This window comes from Podarcis muralis, chromosome 4 (assembly GCF_964188315.1).
Source record: "Podarcis muralis chromosome 4, rPodMur119.hap1.1, whole genome shotgun sequence".
Classification (NCBI taxonomy): domain Eukaryota; kingdom Metazoa; phylum Chordata; class Lepidosauria; order Squamata; family Lacertidae; genus Podarcis; species Podarcis muralis.
Window position 1 is genome coordinate 29,534,969 of NC_135658.1, and position 20,269 is coordinate 29,555,237.

The window sequence follows — 20,269 nt, forward strand, 5'->3', positions numbered from 1 at the left end:
AGGACAAAAGTGGTAAGGACCTAACAGAAGCAGAAGACATCAAGAAGAGGTGGCAAGAATACACAGAGGAATTATACAAGAAAGATATGGATGTCTCGTACACCCCAGGTAGTGTGGTTGCTGACCTTGAGCCAGACATCCTGGAGAGTGAAGTCAAATGGGCCTTAGAAAGCACTGCTAATAACAAGGCCAGTGGAAGTGATGATATTCCAGCTGAACTATTTAAAATTTCAAAAGATGACTCTGTTAAGGTGCTACACTCAATATGCCAGCAAATTTGGAAAACTCAGCAGTGGCCAGAGGATTGGAGAAGATCAGTCTACATCCCAATCCCAAAGAAGGGTAGTGCCAAAGAATGCTCCAACTACCGCACAATTGCACTCATTTCACACGCTAGCAAGGTTATGCTTAAAATTCTACAAGGCAGGCTTAAGCAGTATGTGGACCGAGAACTCCCAGAAGTGCAAGCTGGATTTCAAAGGGGCAGAGGAACCAGAGACCAAATTGCAAACATGCGCTGGATTATGGAGAAAGCTAGAGAGTTCCAGAAAGACATCTACTTCTGCTTCATTGGCTATGCAAAAGCATTTGACTGTGTCGACCACAGCAAACTATGGCAAGTTCTTAAAGAAATAGGAGTGCCTGATCACCTCATCTGTCTCCTGAGAAATGTCTATGTGGGACAAGAAGCTACAGTTAGAAGTGGTATGGAACAACTGATTAGTTCAAAATTGGGAGTACGACAAGGCTGTATATTGTCTCCCTGCTTATTTAACTTATATGCAGAATTCATCATACGAAAGGCTGGGCTGGATGAATCCCAAGCCGGAATTAAGATTGCTGGAAGAAATATCAACAACCTCAGATATGCAGATGACACAACCTTGATGGCAGAAAGTGAGGAGGAATTAAGGAACCTTTTAATGAGGGTGAAAGAGGAGAGCGCAAAATATGGTCTGAAGCTCAACATAAAAAAAATGAAGATCATCGCCACTGGTCCCATCACCTCCTGGTAAACAGAAGGGGAAGAAATGGAGGCAGTGAGAGATTTTACTTTCTTGGGCTTCATTATCACCGCAGATGGTGACAGCAGTCACGAAATTAAAAGACGCCTGCTTCTTGGGAGGAAAGCAATGACAAACCTAGACAGCATCTTAAAAAGCAGAGACATCACCTTGCCAACAAAGGTCCGTATAGTTAAAGCTATGGTTTTCCCAGTAGTGATGTACGGAAGTGAGAGCTGGACCATAAAGAAGGCTGATCACTGAAGAATTGATGCTTTTGAATTATGGTGCTGGAGGAGACTCTTGAGAGTCCCATGGACTGCAAGAAGAACAAACCTGTCCATTCTGAAGGAAATCAGCCCTGAGTGCTCAATGGAAGGACAGATCGTGAAGCTGAGGCTCCAGTACTTTGGACACCTCATGAGAAGAGAAGACTCCCTGGAAAAGACCCTGATGTTGGGAAAGATGGAGGGCACAAGGAGAAGGGAACGACAGAGGATGAGATGGTTGGACAGTGTTCTCAAAGCTACCAGCATGAGTTTGACCAAACTGCGGGAGGCAGTGGAAGACAGGAGTGCCTGGTGTGCTCTGGTCCATGGGGTCCAATAAGGCCACATTCTTTGGCCTGTGCGGTCCGGGACTAGAGGAAATGGCTTTCCAGATGATAACTCTACCTCACCCAAGTCTACTGCTGAGCCAGACAAAGGATTGGAGCTTGTTTTTATTTTCTTTCATAAAGAGAGAAGGTTAGCTTCCAGCTTGGGATAAAATACCTACCGTATGTGTTGGATAAATCATTGAAATGATAGCTTCGTATCAACTCTTTTGAATTTATTCGTGTAGGCAAAAATAGATAAGCATGCTTCAAAAATCTCAGCAAATGAAAGCATGCTAAGAAAAGCACATAAGAAGCTATCTCATACTGAATCAGAACCTTAGTCCATCCATCTCAATAATGCCCACACTGACTGGCAGGGTGTCTCCAGGGTTTCAAGCAGGCATCCCCAACCCTACCTGCAGATGCCAGGTATTGAAACTGGTGTCCTCTGCATGCAAAGCAGATGTTCTAGCACTGAGCCACAGCCCTTCCCCAAAAGGATGAGGTCATCTCAGAAACCAATTTACATAACTAACGTCATTATTTTTTTGCTTTGGTGTAATAAATGAACTCTGCAATTACAGTGAAAAATGGTAGGAAAGAGGCATCTGGCACCCAACTGTTTTCTTCCAGACAAGGTTAAAATTACCAGGCTTAGCATTTCTTCTTCCTTTGTCTACTGCTATGTCTTAATGCTACAGTAAACTGATGAGGATCGTTGAAAGCTTTGACAGCAGGTTTATAAATTATAACCTAAACACATGTAATTGGTTATCATTTTTGCTGCTGCCCCTCTTTAGTTTTCCTTCTACCTAAGTAGGTGTAAAAAGTGATAAAACTCAAAGATCAGAGGCACACGGTTTTATGAAATAGAGAAAATTGGTGTTTAATGATGAAATCTTAACAGAAAGGGGAAAAAATGTTATTTCTGAAATAAAAAATATGTTTGCTCTGGCATCCTGAGGAAGGTGAGAGGAATGCCTGTGTGTGGCATGAGTACCTCTTCTGTTATGTGATTGTTTAGTCTGCTCAGGTGTTGCCTGTTAGCACTCATGCAGAGGTTCCAGTCTCTGTGGCAGCATACACCATTGTTTCACTAAAGGTAAAGGGACCCCTGACCATTAGGTCCAGTCGTGACCGACTCTGCGGTTGCGGCACTCATCTCACTTTATTGGCCGAGGGAGCCGGCGTACAGCTTCCGGGTCGTGTGGCCAGCATGACTAAGCCGCTTCTGGCGAACCAGAGCAGCGCACGGAAACGTCGTTTACCTTCCCGCCAGAGCGGTACCTATTTATCTACTTGCACTTGGACGTGCTTTCGAACTGCTAGGTTGGCAGGAGCAGGGACCGAGCAACGGGAGCTCACCCCGTCACGGGAATTCGAACCGCGACCTTCTGATCGGCAAGTCCTAGACTCTGTGGTTTAACCCACAGCGCTACCCGCGTCCCAATGGACTATCCCACTACAATGGGATAAAGATTTGGGAAGATGGAGTTGCTATATTCAATATCCTTTGACTTCTGAAGAAGATCAGAACTGGCCAGGGGATGGGGGATGAGTGAATTTAAAAGGGTCAAAACATAGTAGCAAGTTCCTTTCTCCCTTTCCACAGCTGTTTTAGGTGCTTGAAAAGCACACAGGTGAAATATCTCATGCAAGTACCTATACTCTGTTGCCAGAGATCTCCCCTTAAAATCATTTTGAGAGTATTCCATTGGAGTTATGAAGGTTAGTTGTTAAATTGGTTGCACTTTGTTTGCTCCAGTTTGCTTAATTTCAGTTCTCTCCCCCTCCCCCTCTCCCTCTCCCTCTCCCTTTCTTCTTCAGACTTCTTAATGTAAATATTTTTTTTATAGGCCTTTGCAACAATGTAGTGTTATGATAGAGCAACTTTCCATAACTTTTTCCTAAGCTTGACTGGGGATTTCTGATATTTTGGAAAATTGTCGACATAAAACAATTGTTCTTAGTAGGATCAAATGAGATGTAGTTCAGTGGTTAAAGAGTGTGATGTGAAACTCTTAATGTAAATTTCACTTCAGCAATGCACCTTCTAGTTAGCCATCAGCAAGCTGCTTTTATCTTGAGCGCAGTCTCCTGTCTACAGCATGAAGATGATAATATTGGCCTACCCGGACACGACTAAGCAACAACAACAGCAGGCCTGTTGCAAGGATTACTAAAACAATATATGTGCAGCTCTTTAAACTCACAGGAAAAGTACTATATAAATGCTGCTCCTGTTAATAAATATGTATAGAGACAGCCTTTCACAAAATTGTCATAAATAAAATGGCCAGCAGTTTAGAAAGTAAATTATGGTAATAGTTATTATTAATTAAAAAATGTACATTGAAGTTGTTTACATATTACAATAATGGGGTGTAAGTATTGCACTGAAGAGTGGGAAAACCTGGGTTCAACTGCTCATTCAGCCACAAATGTTACTGGTTGGCTTTGATCCAGGTAAAATATCTTAGCCTCACAGGGTTGTTGTGAGGATGAGGAGAAACACCATGTATGCCACACTGAACTCTTTGGAGGGAGGGAGGATAGAAATGCAGTGAATTAAGCTGAAATGTTAGCTACTGAATATGTTTGTCAGTTTCGGGAAATAGGGCACTTTGATTATGTTTGATTTTAAGCATTCTTAAAACTAAATGTCACTGAAATCAAATAAGTAATATTTACATTTGTAATATTTAGCTCTTAGTTTACATATCATCTACTTAGCAAACTATTTGGTTCATAATTTAGGCTGTCCTCTGTTATGGAGCGTCCTCATATCTTTGATTTCCTTGTGCAACTGTGGGTAGGAAGGTAGGAAGCCATTTGGAATGTTTAGTATTCTTGAATCAGGACAGAATCTATATTTTTCACATAATTATGTAAAAAAAATAGTTTGTATTTTATCATATGCTCAAAAAATGAAAATATAACAGTAGAGAATGATATTATTCCTAAGATCTGGAATTCCTTTTTCTGGAATGCTATAGATCATTTGAATTGGGAAATGGTTCAGTGGCTTCTTTTTGAAAGAGGAAGCAAGTACGCAGGTTGTAGCTACCTGGACTCTGAATTTGTTTCATTTATTTATAGGTCAGAACTGTGTGTGCCAGGTAGGTGGCCTATCTTAAAACCCCATAACTACCTTGCTACTCTCAAGTGTGGTGGAGGACAGTAACCTGTTACTAGTGTAAAACAAAGATTTAACTCTCGTTCCACTCAGCTTCTCTATGTAGGATTGTGGCACACCATCCTGTCTTTTACCTGAGGTACCAAAATGTCTTAGGCTGGCTCTGGAGTTCGGTTTCATAACAGGTTCATCACAGTGTGCCTCTTAGGTGTGCCTCTACCAGCACACCTAGAGTTTTGTCCTCTATTGATAAAAAATTATTGATACAGGAATGCTAATTTTCAAGCTTAGTTTTTTAAAAATAATTTTGTTTTGCAGAGACTCCTGCTGTATTTCCAGATAATATAAAAGAAAAAGAAACTCCGACGCCAGTTGAAGATATTCAGCTGGAAAGCTCCATTCCTCATACCGATTCTGGAATTGGAGAGGAGCAAATGCCCAGTATCTTGAACGGGACAGACTTAGAAACAAGCACAGGTCCTGATGCTATGAGTGAACTATTGTCTACTTTGTCTTCTGAGGTGAAGAAATCTCAGGAAAGTTTAACAGAAAGCCCCAGTGAAATTCTGAAGCCTGCATCCTCAATATCAAGTATCAGCCAAAGCAAGGGCATCAATGTCAAGGAAATATTAAAAAGTCTGGTGGCAGCCCCTGTTGAAATTGCAGAATGTGGGCCTGATCCTATTCCGTACCCTGATCCTGCACTAAAGAGAGAAGCTCAGCCTATTCTCCCAATGCAGTATCACTCCTTTGACAGGTATATGGCATGATAGATTCACTTACTATGATATATTCATATTGGCACTTGAATGTATATATTGTCTGTAATATGTTGATAAAGACTGTGCAGTGAAAATACAGCTGGTTTACATCTATGTGCACTGCCTTACTATAAACAGTCCCTATTGTTTATGGGAAAGGTATCTGGATTGCATTGTGTCTTTTAACAGCTAAGTCTAATTAGTAGTCAATGAACATATCTACTTTATAAAGCTATAACTTTCCTCAACATAAAACAAAGCTTTTCATCCTGAAATACAAAAGTGAAAGAAAAGAGTCAAAAAAATATTAAGGCAAAGTATTCACAGTGTCAGCCACTTAATTTTTTCATAGTTAGCTTTGAGACCATTTGCATCGGGCAGTATTTCAATCAGAACCTTATCCACTGGACCCTTACCACTTCACATGTGGTTGTTAACTGTTAGTGTAACGAGAAGGGGAGAAGGTGTAATTAAAACATGCATCTCCCAGAGTGGCTGGGGAAACACAGTCATTTGGGTGGGGTACAAATAATAAAATTAGTAATATTGTTATCATTTATAAACTTAAGGAAGTATACAGGAAACTTCAAACACTTGTTAAAATAGTCGTGGTGCACTTGGAGAGAATTCATTATGCATGTTGATCTGTATTTGCAAATCATGTGTTTTCTTTTTAAAGTTCATTGCTGTAGTTCCTACTGTGTATGGTATTGCCCAGTTCACACATCATGCTAAACCATAGTGGGTAACCTCTAATGTGTTCCACCATCCCCTGTTCAACAAACTAGGACTGAGCACATGGTTTCATAAACTTGTTTGACTCGGTTAACTAGAAATAGAATAAACCAGAGTGTCCCTAATTTGGTCATAATGGTAAACTGCAGTTTCCTCAAAACTGAAAGTGGAAGCTTTCAATCTCCACATGTGTGATAGAGGAAATGAGGTTTGCTCACTGCAGTTCCTACAATGCTAAAAAAAGGGGTTTGACATGACCATCTGTGTTGGTTTAACAAGAAATATGCTAAACTTATTTTTCCAAAACTATGCATGCAGCTACTGGCCACGGGCTTATTCAAGCCCCTTTGATATCACTAGAGAGTCTTAACAATCTCATTATTAGCATTCTGAACCACTATCTCTGCAGGATTGCGGTTATTCTTGCAAATTTCCAAATCACCGCAGGGATTTTTTTAAAGAGCATTAAAGTATCTAAATGCCAGGTGTTTTTCCCTCCAGTTGCTTAGTTTAATAATAAACTGTAAAAAATAATAATGTTTAAATGTCCAAAATCACACAGAAATTAAGCGCTCATAATCATACAGAAGTTACAACGAAAGGAATATGTTGAAGAAACAGAAGTGGTAGAATCTTAACAGTGCTGTCCTATGAAACATTATGAACATTATAATTCATTTCAAAGTACACAGAATTGGAAATGTAAAAGCAGAGAAACATGTTTCAGTGTATCTCACGGAATAGGTCTTCTGTGTAGTTAATGTATTCAGCAGTTCAAGTACTATCGAATGTAAATGATGAGGTGATATTGATGAAAGGAGGGATTGAGGTCTCGGGGGGCGCTGATGACGGATTGAACAGAAGCGCCCTTGCACTGCACGTAACTCAAGTCTGTCGTCTTCACTACTCAAAGCCATAATGGAAGGTGGCAGTCTGAAATGAGTTGCCACGGCAAAGAGTATTATTTTTGAAATGCTTTCACACAAATCACTAGGCCCTGCATACAACTTAGTTTCATGCTTTAATGTCATCAGGAGGCACAAATTGGTGTGTCTAATTGTTTGCCACCTGCCAGCAAAATGAGCTGCCAGCTAGCCAGACGGGTTTGATTGTCCGTCAGCCATTCAATAGATTGAGAGTGACAACATCAAAAATTTCACTTCAAACTCTGAAGCTTTGAGCAGCTTTTCAGAGACCTCTTCCCCACAAGTGCTTCTGGACAACTGCATTTTTCAATCAGTTTCAATATATTGTTGCCTTCTGCCTCATCTGTCTTAAGGTAGTTGTAATTACATTATGAGCTATATAAACAGATTTCTCTGGCCCTGGAGTCTGGACTCATCTTAAAATCACATCAAAATAATGTGTGGACCATATTTGTAGAAGCACAAGTTGCTCTAGACTTACAACTGTTCTAGAGTAAACATAACAAATTCTCTTTTTATATTTTTCTCTACATTATTAACAAATATGCATATACTATATATTGTCACAGTTACTATTTTTTTTAAAAAAAAATTAGTGAGTTTACATACTTTTGTAAACCAAGAAATCTTTAATAAAAAAATACATTAAAAAAATCTTCATTTTTTTAGTCTTCCACAGAGAAGAGGTCTGGTATATTACTCAGCGTTGGCTATGTCTTGCTTGAAAGCATTCTGTTGTTAAAGTAACCTTTTTAAAAAAATAATAATACAGAGATTGCAGATGTAAAAATATACTTGTAGATCATGATCTAAAAGTATGTACACCAGTGTGTTGTTGTTTCTTCCATAAACCCAGTACCAACAATTTCCAAACTGCTTTTTAAACTTCAATAAATTTAAGAAGCAGGTTGCCTAAAAGAGAACATAGCAACATGGAGCACGTGTGATTTGGAAGCAGCTTCCCTTCCACCCATTTTTCCACTAAACCTCCAAAGTGTTGCTTAAACTACAGGGATTTATTAACAGGAGAAGCAGGGGGAGAAACTGTTCATGGTGTGCATTTTAGTCTCTAGATTCTATAACTGCCTTTTTGGGGGGAGATGTTCATTCACAATTTAACTGGGAACTTCATGTAACTTTCACACATCTAATGTAAAAGCTAACTGCATTCAGAGTACTTTAAAAATACACTAATTCTGAAAATATTTGTGTTTTATTCAAGGTTTTCATTGCTCAAAGTACAAAATCTTTTGTTCTACATATATTCATGACCACATATGTAATGAGTAAGCATATGAACTGTTTGCCTTGGCCATTTAGCAATAGCATTTTAAACTCTAAAGCATTCACTAGCCTGCCTGAGCATCTAAACAGGGTCTTTGGATTGTGGCCTTTGTGTGTTCAGGCCCTTGAAAGTATCATTTGCTCTAAAAGTGTGATTCTTGTTGTATCTAAAAAAATTAAACAGCTCAGTTTAAATACTACTTTTAATCTTAAATTTCTCTTTGCTGTATTTTGATTGTTATTTTATACTTTGAAACTGAAACATGCACAGTAGGATGTTCTGCCTGTTGCACAAATTCTTGTGGGTTTTTTTTTAGCTTTATGTTATACTGCACAGTCCTGAAACCTTTTATTTTGTCACTGATTTATATTTCCAACAAATGTTTACACTAATACAGATAATCCAGTTCTCTTATTAACTAGTGAAAATGAATCATCACTTGTGTGTGTGTGTTTTGTGTGTGTGTTCAATATATATTGAATATATTAAGATCGATGATGTGTCCTTACAGGAAAAGGGGTTGAACCTGGAGTCAGATATTGTAGCAACTATACCAGGGATGGGCGACCTTTGGCCCAGGGTCCGAATGCAGCCCTCCAGAGTCCTCTGTCTAGTCCTTGGGACTTTCCCTAGGTTACATTCTCTTCGTGGGCCACATGCCTCATGCTCCATGCTCAAATGCTTTTTCCTGGCTGGAAGATTTCTTTGAACTTTGATAATGTCTCTTATTTGCCTAGTTGGTAGATAGATAGCTATGGATTTGAGTGGTTGGGTAGACACCTCTGGCATGTGTGTTACTGGAATGTAACCTACTGTACACATCCATTGCTCTGGCTACTTTTGCTCCCAGAAAGTTGCCACAAGAGAATATATCCCTTAGGCTGAAAAGCATTCCCCACCCTTGCTCTATAACAGGGCAGTCCAACTTTCCATTCCAAGGGCCTGGGAGAGTACTTTGACACAGAGCCTCCTGGCCACACACTTCATTGTGGGGCGAGGAGCACGGCCAAAATTTGAAAAACCCCTCCAGCCTTCACACTGCTTTCCCAAGGCTGGGGAAGCTCTAACTTTGGGAAGGAGGCCGGAGAAGTCTAGGACCCTATCAGGGAACCTCAAAAGCCTAGTGCCTTGCTTACCAAGCTTTGTAAAAGCGGTGTGAGGACTGGAGGGGGCACCAAATATTGTTGAGCGCCGCCAAAAAAGGCCTTGGGGACCGCATGTGACCCTCGGGCCGTGTGTTCGACTACTCTGTTCTAGAACATAAATATTAATTGGCCCTTTTCCACAAAGGGGATTGAGTTGTCACAGTAACCTTTTCTGATTTTGTGTTTATTTCTTCCTCTGCAGGAGTGTTGTAGTGCCAGTGAAAAAACCTCCTCCTGGAAGCCTAGCTGTGACCACAGTTGGAACTGCCACAGCTGGAGGTGGACTCCCACCTAGTAGTACACCTAATATATTTGCTGCTACAGGAGCTACACCAAAAAGTATGATTAATACAACAGGTATTGTCCTTAGATATTTTTGTGAATCTTGTATTTTTCTTTCTGCTCATTTTTGTTGGTATAATTTTGGTATCTTTTTTGTGTTTGAAGTACTTCTGTAGTAAGTGCCTCTAAGCATTCTCACTCTCTAACCCTGCTCAGGCACAAGATTATCTCCAGCTGAACCATTTTGATAAGCAAACATACTGCATTTATATTGGATCCATCTGATCTCCCAAAATTTTCTGTGCAGTTTGGTCAATTGTAGAAAAAGGACGAAAATATTGTGGCTCACTGGAAACATTTAATTGTATTATAGTGTGTCGGTTGCCTGCAAATTTCTCTAAGAAGTCTCAGAGTCCTTGACTTTTTATTGATTTAGTGTAAGTCGTCTTATGCTTGAATCTACCTGAGTAGGCATTCATTAAAAAAATATATGGGGGAGTTAATTGCTACCATTTCTCTCATTTCCCATTTGAAATATTTACTGGAATAACTATTCTGAAAATGTTGTTGTATGGGGTTTTCAGATGTTTAATAACATAATTGTTAATCAAGGGCCCTGTACACGTATTTCAATATAACTGTGGATGATTGCTTGCTCTATGCTAGCTGCATTTGGGTAAATTATATCCTTTTCCTTCATGTCTTTTCATTTACCCTGTATGTATTATATGTCAGTTGCAAACATATGCCAACAATAATGTCCATAGTAATTTTAGCCTGTTCTAGGCAGCTTTTCTCAGTACATCCAGATGCTGCCCAGCTTATAATATTTCCTAGGGGGGTTTCTTTCAACCAGCACATAGCACTGAACAATTTACTGCAGAGTGAAGATTTCACTTTAGTCATTTAGGATGCAGTTCAAGTCACAATTTCCTGGTAGCAAGTCGTGTTGCTGTTGATTACAGCAGAATTTAAATTGCGTTAACATGCAAAGGATTGTACTGTTTGAGACATTTTCTGTCCCCCAATTCCCCTTTTCTGCTTAAAGTAGTTTTGTGTGATACTGAAAAAGTTTTGTAGGGTTTTTTTTTATGAGAAATCAGATTGTATTGCTGAGTTAGAGTAGTGAATTGTCATATGGGGATGACGATAATTTAGACCTGGATTTTTAATTTTAGTATTTAAATCATGATGAATGTTTAAACAACAGGAATCGGTTTGGAAAATAGTATTTGAATATTTTTGAGCCATGTGTGTAACCCTTTCCTGTCATTTGTATTGTAGACTCTTGTAGATTAAGTTATCCTTACTAGCCCCTCCCCAGTACAATAATTTTATATTGAGTCCCCCTTCCCCCATGGCAGTCATTACATTGTTATGGGAGGAATTTGAAATAGTCTAAATATATATAGCAGGATGTGAAAGGGAATAGGTTTAATCGTATGAAACTTTTTTGAGTACTTTCTGGTTGAGTACATTCAGATGGATCCAGACTTTAATCCCACTGAAATTTTGACTAGTTTAAGAGCCATTGATTTCAGTGTGACTAAAGCATGTTTAATGTAGGTTAGTTCCCAGCACGTTACATTGGGGGGAAGCTTTTTGTAAAAAAGCTATTTGTAAAAAAAAAGAAAAAAAAGTTAATCGTTCCTGAGTTACGATGTTCAGAAAATATATTCATTTACTGTGAAGTTGATACATTGTTTTTCAGACTGAATGTACTCTATTTTGGGGATAGGTGCAGTGGATTCTGGATCGTCATCGTCATCGTCGTCCTCTAGTTTTGTGAATGGTGCTACCAGTAAGAACCTACCAGCTGTTCAGACAGTTGCACCAATGCCAGAGGATTCAGCTGAAAACATGAGGTATAGTTTATAAATTGTTCTAGGAGGTGGACCGGTTGGCAGTTTCTAGTGGACCACCTAGAACCTGCTCGTTACAAGGATTCTTGAACAGAGTTCTGGGCTAGGTAGATCTTTGTTTCATCCAACTAAATGTCCTATATGGCCTTAAGCAGAAATATAGACTCACAATTAAGATAGAATAGCTATACATTTACCAGTTGAGAACCTTTGATTTGCATTTTTTTAATTTGGCATTTTAAAGGATATTGAACTCTTAACATTATAAAATAAAAAGTTAGGCCATGCATAACAGAAACCAGCCTGCTCCTTTTTTTCAGACAACTAGATTTGCCTTCATATATTTTCATGGAAAACTGGCATATAAATTTAGAAATAAATAAGGTAAAAATGAAGCGTATAAAATATTCTGTGGAAATTGGGAGTTTATGTTTGTGCTTATCAGTGCAAAGGAAGTGACTAGCAGATTCCAGTTTGGCCAAATCTGCTCCATAATGTCTTGGAGACAAAAAATAGGTGGAAATAAAGTAGGTTAATATTATCTTCAAATGTAAGCTGGTTGTCATAAATATCAGTTGTTATTGAGAGCAGGACAAGAGGCAATGGACTTAGGTCACAGGAGGGTTAAATATTTATGATGATCTTCCTGACAATTTAAAATAGATCGTGTTGCCTAGAAAAAATATAGATAGGTAATTGTAATCAGAGAGTACAATTTCTCAATTGTACATTTCTCAATATAGAGAATCCTGCCTTGGTGTACAGAGGGCTGGACTACATGACCCTTTCTTAGGAGCTCTGTAACTGTATCATAGATTGCACTGTGTCATAGAAAAGGATGTATTTCCCCCCTTTTCCCAATAAATCCTAACTGGCTGATTTCAGAGGGGATTTTAGTGTAAATGTTACAAAGGGATTGATATATTTTACACCTTTTTTAGGCTTACTGAATGTGAGAAAAGGGTTACTGCAGGGGAGATGGCCAGCTTCCATTGAAATATAATACAGTGTGTAAAACTATGTTTGTTACAAGCTGCTCTTCTGTGTCTTGATAGCCAATCAAATTTTATAAAGCCTATCCATCTTAGTCAAATAACTGTAAAAAAATATATGAACGGATTATGTGCCTAATTTTCTCCTTGCTCACTGATCAATCTAGAAAAAAGCCCGTTATTAGCAAGTCAAAGATTGTGTTACAGGCTTTTTGATAGTCCATTTGGAATGTCGTCTTCTGGCTGGCTCTCTTGGATATTAAAATAGCTATATTGCTTAGGGAATAGCCTATTGATTCCCACTTTGTGATTGTTGAACTGTATTTATTTAAGCATTAATTTCAGAAGTGTGTTTCCTCTGTGATTAAAAATGCTAATAAGTAGAAGTTTTCCCTATGTTTCTTTACATTTTCTTCTATTTCACCATTCAAAATATCATTGGATTTTACATAAAACATAGTTTTCCATAAGTATATATTAAGACAACCTTATTTTTTTAAAGATTTTCCTCTTCCTATGGCCTCTATACTGCACAGTTGCATTTAGTTTACATAGCAAAACAATCAATTTATAACTCTCAATTGCTAAACCCCTTTTCTATGTCTCCAGAGATATATGTTGCATGGGCTAAAAACCCTCTTCCCTACGTGATAAGTTGTACGTAATTCTCATATTTATTTATTTTTGTTAATGCCATTTTTAGATTGAGAACACCACACACAAACCAAGAAAAAAACCAATCGGCAATCAGCATAATTCTTTATCTTTCCCCTTCTGCATTGTGTTGTGACACTTCTGGTAAAAATGACATTGCTTTTGTGAGCACGTTACAATGAAAACAAAACGCTTCTTCGGGAAGATAAAATTCCAGTAATGGCCAGTTTTATATACATGCTTTTAATTTGTTCCCAAGGGAAAATTCCAATAATCACAAAGAATACAAGCTCTATATCTCTTTACTCAGTTGGATATCCCATGAAGGGCCAGCTTAGGACATTTTGCCACTTGATGCAAAACAGAAAATGGGGCCGCCCCCACCTCTTCCTCCACCACCATCCCCTCTGCCTCCTCTGCTGCAGCGAGCAGTGTGCTCCTGGGGGCAGATCTGTCTCCAGCCTACGCCATGAGGCGACTGCCTCTCCGAGGCTAATTGGTGGGGTGGCCCTGATTCCATGTATATCTTTCCATGTGTTTTTATAACAACTGAGTGAGCATTATTGGGTGGGTGGGGGGTAACTTTAGGATAGGTTTTGATAGCTGTATCAGAATAAATGCTCAGTAGAACTATGTTGGAGAAAATATACTCTAGGTCCAAGGTGGTTAGGGGGCTCTAGTTTATTTCCCAAAACAGGGCCCCTCTTCCCCCCAAAATGAATGCTTAAAATAAAGTACCACAAAATATGTCTTGTGACTACCAAAAATACTCCATGTGTGTGTAGTTTCGCAACTCAGCAAAACACCTGCAAAACATTTATCAACCTTGATAAACAAAAATAAAATACTCTGAGCACCTGCAGTTCCACATTTTAAATTCACTTTTTTCATCCTTGTTTTGCTCATTTCCTGCCTTGACCCAATCACCAACTCTCAGCCTACGCTTCTCCACCTGATTGTTAAGAGACTGAAGGAGGTCTAAAATAGATGCGAAAGGGAACTCACATCAAATGTTTGTTTCTTTAACCAGAGTAATATATCTTTGTACTATAAAGCAAAATATTTTTCTCTGGGACCTCACCCCTTCAGATTAGTATAGCTCCAAGGCTTCAATCTGGCTTGATTGTTGTGTGTAAGCCCCACTTGTGTTCAGTTGAGCTTATTCTCAGGTTGGATTGATTCCTAAGAGGAGTTAGCTTAGGCCTGTATAAGAGGAGTTAGCTTAGGCCTGTAGCCACTGGAGCTGGGCCTCCATTTAATTTTTTAAAAAGTTTTACGGGTTTACCTTTACAGGCAATATGTTTAGGAAAAAACATACATTCTGTGTTTTCCCTAATTGCACAGTAAAAAATAAATAAAACCTGCTTCCATTTTCCTAATGGCAAAACCATTGTGAATAGCTAACAGGATTTAAAAATGTAATAGAATAAATTTAATTCTGTTAAATAATAATTTAATTGTGTTAAAAGTATGATTTGATTTTAAACCCCTCCTTTATAAATTGACTTTGAACATAGTAGGCTGCTTATAAGTTATGTTTTATTTGCAGCAGTCCTGACCCCTTCACTATGAACCTTTCCATCCTAAACTCACAAAAAAGCCAAGGCTGAAATCTTGTACCCACCTTGCATGGAGTAAGCCCCATTGTATACAAAGAGATTTGCTTCTCAATAGACATGTATGCCATTTCATTGTAAGTTTACTATACATTGAATTCTTCGTGAGAGCCTGGACGTAAGCGCCTGCATAGCCTCTTTGCAAAGTTTTCACATTATGAAGTTACAAAATGTAGGTCTTTAGAACTGTGGAGATTCCAAGGCCTTGAAAATGAGGCAGAAACAGGAAAGAAAAGTACAGGAAAGGGGAGGGGGAAACAGCAGGTCTTAGGATCCCATGGATTCCAATAACCTGGTGCCAAAACAACTCCCATGTTAATCACAGCCCTGACTTCACTGATTTACTAAAAAGTCTGAAAGGCAGAAACAGTGGGGCTGGCTCATCTCTCAGAAATTTCTGAGAATTGTTTTTGCACAATTTGCTTCATAATGCTCTTTTCTAGGAGGGCTATAAAACAGAGTTGCAGGCGCATTATAATCCAGCAATGCTTTAGCCGTTTTAAAGATTGTTCTTGTAAGGATGACTATTGCTAAGCAGTGGAATAGCTGAGTCCTGTAGGATAATAATAATAAAAAAATAGATAATGCTTATATTTAAGAGACTGTGCTCGTATTAATATGCTCTTTCTGGTATGGCATTGCAGTACAGTGGTACCTCTGGATGAGAACGGGATCCATTCCAGAGCCCTGTTCGCATCCTGAAGTGAACGTAACAAGCGACTGCGCGTGCACAGGTCACGTTTTGCTGCTTCCGTGCATGCATGTGACGTCATTTTGAGTGTCTGCGCGAGCGGCGAAACCCGGAAGTAATGCGTTCCGTTACTTCCGGGTCGCCACGGAGTGCAACCCGAAAATGCTCAACCTGAAGCGTATTCATCCCGAGGTATGACTGTAATGGAACCTGTCTCCTGCTATATGTAGATCTGCCCTGAGATCTATGGGTATAGGGCAGTATAATAATAATAATAATAATAATAATAATAATAATAATATAGATAGATAGACTATGGTGTGGATTGCTCTTCTCATTTGAATTCTCACCTGCACTGGGACCTGGCTCAGAACTGAGTTTAGTCCTATGTTCTACTACTAGAACTGCCTACTAACAGAGACTATGGGACATACAAGTTTTGGGCTTATTTTTACAAGGCCTCAAACCTGGAGAGACTGCAGTTACATGGCTCACCACATGGGGTAATGGTCAGCAGTTCCTGATAACATCTTGATAGCTTTGCGTCCCAAACCAGTCTTCCTGAACCATCTACTGTGGTTGCCACATGGATTACACGCCCCCCTCCCTGGGTGGAATGCAGTCTGTCCTTTGGTAGATACAATGCTCTCACATCTATTTCTGATTCTTAAATATGCAATAGTTGTTTTATTTTGTTTTTATGTTAGGGTTTCACAAATGCACCAAAAACTACCCAGTTGTGATGAGCTCCTATATTCAAGGTAAAAATAAATTTCCAGTCCCCCAAAAAAGCATGTGAAATCTTGGCCACTGGGGATCCAGGACAGTTCAGATATTAACAGAACAACCTTATACAGTTTTTTAACTGTCTAGACCAGTCCTGGGTGGTTTTGCAAACTTGTGGTTCTGCAAAGATGACCAGAGAGCCTGTCAGCTCCAACTACAAATGTACATCATCTGTAGTTCTGCTTTAGCTGTCCTAAGCATACATAGTTTCTGTGACCTGCTACATCATAAAAACAAGTCAAATGGCTTTGAATTTATAGTAGATAGCTTATGGGAAGTGGTGCAACTAGTTAACTTTAGACTCTCAACAGTGTTTTTGGGACCCCTTTAGATGCTCATGTTGACACTGGGTCTGTTTGCCATCATTGTCTCCTCATCAGTTGCTCTCTAGCCAGGCATTTGGGGCCTCACCTTCAGCCACAAAGTTCAGCCCTCCCTGCACCACTGTTAATAGGTAGTGGTAATTTAAAGTTGCTTTCCTTTTTATTGGGTTAAAAGCATACAGGATGTACCTAGCAGTGGCTATTTTGCCATTATTAATAAATTATTTCCATTTATTAGTTATTTAAACAAACAACATAATGAAAAGAAGCCCAAATATGTCCATCTCCAAGTTGGTTAACATTATCTATTTAAAGAAGCAGTTCATGCCATGTTTTATTAACCTTATGAATGATTGTATTCATTTTGTTATACTATATATATTTGTAATCTGCCTAGAACACATGGAAAAGAGGAAATAAACTTTAAAATTAATGAAATGGTGTTTTCCTTAACTACTCTTTGCTTCTCCCTCTTTAGCCTTTGGTAATATTTGTACAATTCATAGCAATCGAGTAGGTAGAGACAATACAGTATGGGGAAGGCCTGTAGCTCAGAAGAAGAGCATCTCCTTTGTATGCAGGTGTTTCCAGGGTCAAACCCTGGTATATCCATATAAGGCTGGAAATGACCCCTGCCCAAAATCCCAGAGAGCTACTGCCTTTCAGTGTAGACAGAACTGAGGTAGATGGACCAATGGTCTGATTTGGTATAAGGCACTTTCTACATTCCTTCCTAAGATCATATGTCTTACAAAAATAAAGTACTTTTTGGCTGTGATTTGCAAGGACATCAGACTAGAAAATGAGACTAGGAACTGGACATACAATGTATACACTGCATAAATAAAGCAATAATTGATGACCCAATGTTTGAAAGGTTATTTGAATGGGGCAGTTGTAATAGCTTTGTCATGTCACTTGTAAAGAATGCAAAATTAAGTTAATTTGTACATTAGAAACTGTGGGATTTAAACATTTGAACAAGTTAATAAACCATCGCAAACTCTTCTTTAAAAATAGCACTGCCTGAGGTGGTGGTATTGATGTTCAAAAAGAAACCTGACTGACAAGTTGAAATGGTCAATGTCTGATATGTTTGTGTCTGGCACAAGATGCAAAAGGCTGGCCATGGCTAGGTTTTGGGGTCTTTTGGCTGCTAAAACAAAAATACCTCTGCTGAGGATGGTCTACATGCACTTTCCCAATCTGGTACAGCTTTACTTTAGCATAAATAGCCAACTTAACTGCACACTCCTGAGCACATGCTAAAGAAAAGGCCAGCATTTAGTCAAGTGGCCTAAGAAAATCAAGGCTGCAATCCCGAGTACGACTTAACATGAAATGGGTGCAACTGAACTTGGGAGGACTAATTTCAAAGAAATCATGACTAAGGTAGAGTGTTTTCCCAAATAAAGTTTAGCACTCACACACAAAATGGATTAAACTTTAAATTGCTTATATGGTATAAATGCATCAGTATGAAGGGCAGACATATTTTAATTTATCCATATATTATCTCTTTTGAGGAAAACAGAAAATGATAAATTCTGATTTATTGAGTATATATAACATATTAAGATGCAGGAGGTTTTGTCACTTTGGTGATACCTGTGTTGCTGTATTAGCTTAAATTATTTTAATTACTGTGGGTGATATCTAGCTAGGTAATACTTAGTGTAGACCCATTGATTTTAACTGTGGATATGTACATTCCTCAAATTCTGGGAAGCATCAATAAGTTGTGTGATAATCTTGCGTTGCTTGTATTTCTAGACACAATGTACTTTGTTTTCAACAGCATCACTGCAAAGCTTGAGAGAGCTTTGGAAAAAGTGGCCCCACTCCTTCGGGAAATCTTTGTGGATTTTGCCCCTTTCCTGTCTCGTACTCTGCTGGGCAGTCACGGACAAGAGCTTCTAATAGAAGGTAATACTTTATCATTATTGTTAATTCTTTTAAAGAAGTAGAGCTTGCAATTATGACATCTCGACCAATTTTTCAGTTCCAACATAATTCATATATGCTATCTGGTGTCGATGCATTGGCCATCTTCACATGTAACACTGAGCCAAACTGTGGCTTAGTGCAAACTTGTTGGCTCCCAAAGAGGAGATTGCAGCTGCATTGTTCTACCCTGTCCTTGGAAGCTAGACCAAGGTTCAGCTTTGTGTGTTGTCCCAACTGGGATCGTGGTTAAACTCACCTCTCACTAACCACTACCTGTAGCCACCATTCCTCTGCACCCAAACGGTCCATGACAGTCAATCACCACCAGTTCAGATCCTATGCTTGTATATGTGAAATTTTGATTCCTCCCCCATCCATCACTTTACACATTTTACCACCCATTCTCTCATTTTTCACAGGGACTGGGGGAAAAAATAGCCAGTTAGACTTGAGAATTCATTGCCATCAGGCAGTTAATGAAGTAACTGAGTATCTGCTCATCTTTGCTAATTATCTCAGTTAACTTTTATATAGAGATATATTGAAATAGGCCTTCTCAAGCACTCGCAGCAGTAGCTGATAATGTAAAAGAAATCCATAAATTAAATTTTATTATAAATTTCACAGCAGGGATATATTTTTTCAATTGCATACAGTACTAGTTCTGTCATAAGCAGAAACAACGTGGATTCTGCTTACTGTGTGTATTCTCTATAGCTCAATGGAATTTGATGCATATGCTCTGCGGGGCTTTTCATTGTGTTACTTGATGCTGACATAAGAGATGTGTGCTGAAATGGCATACCTGAATGTGGCTTTCCAGCCTCTGTACTCTCTAGAATACTGAATGTTTCCTATACAAAAAAATCTTGTTTAGTTAAATATACCTGAAGAGGTGCCGCGTTACATAAGTATTCCTGCAGTCAGGTTCAGGGAATGATTGAATGTGAATGATGAAAGGTTAAAGAGATGCTCACAATAGACATTAACATGCTTGCCTTCCAGTGGAGGCAGTGCTCAGGGTCTTGACAATTTCCATGCTATTTGGCAGAAGATACTGTTTGACAAGAGAGATTGGGGCGGGAGGAAGAAGCGCTACACAGGAGGAACTAAGCAGCAGCTGTTACCACAGGATTTGGGGGGATCATTTTGGTCGCAGCACAATCTGCTTCAAGCATTGTCCCATGTCCAGTTAGAGACAGGAAAATCTTTATCTGCAGTGCATAGTAACAGATCTCAACAATCCGTTGTAGTGCAGTTGCATCTGATACTTGAATAAACAGACATATCTAAAATCTGAAAGATAATGTGTCTTTTTATTTATATCTTATAATTTGTATCTTTGTATTTTAAATCAGCAGGTTACTTTGAACTTCAATATCTTGTTTGTAAGGTAGTGTCCATCATAGCAAGAAATTGTGGTCTCAAACTAATACAGTGGTACCTCGGGTTACAAACATTTCAGGTTACAAACGCTTCAGGTTACAGACTCCGTTAACCCGGAAGTAGTACCTTGGGTTAAGAAC

General features: G+C 38.9%; 1 protein-coding gene across 4 annotated transcripts in view; it reads left to right on the forward strand.

Moving 5' to 3' along the window:
- NBEA (neurobeachin) overlaps positions 1-20,269 on the forward strand; it is a 361,495-nt gene that overhangs the window by 104,742 nt on the left and 236,484 nt on the right. For 3 of the 4 annotated variants that reach the window (XM_077927142.1, XM_028726499.2, XM_077927141.1), the window contains 4 exons: positions 5,057-5,495; positions 9,793-9,947; positions 11,611-11,737; positions 18,595-18,722. In XM_077927142.1, the coding sequence (XP_077783268.1) occupies positions 5,057-5,495; positions 9,793-9,947; positions 11,611-11,737; positions 18,595-18,722 (849 nt within the window). Of the gene's footprint in view, positions 1-5,056; positions 5,496-9,792; positions 9,948-11,610; positions 11,738-16,394; positions 16,449-18,594; positions 18,723-20,269 lie in introns of all 4 variants that reach the window. The other variant, XM_028726491.2, reaches the window with a different exon arrangement.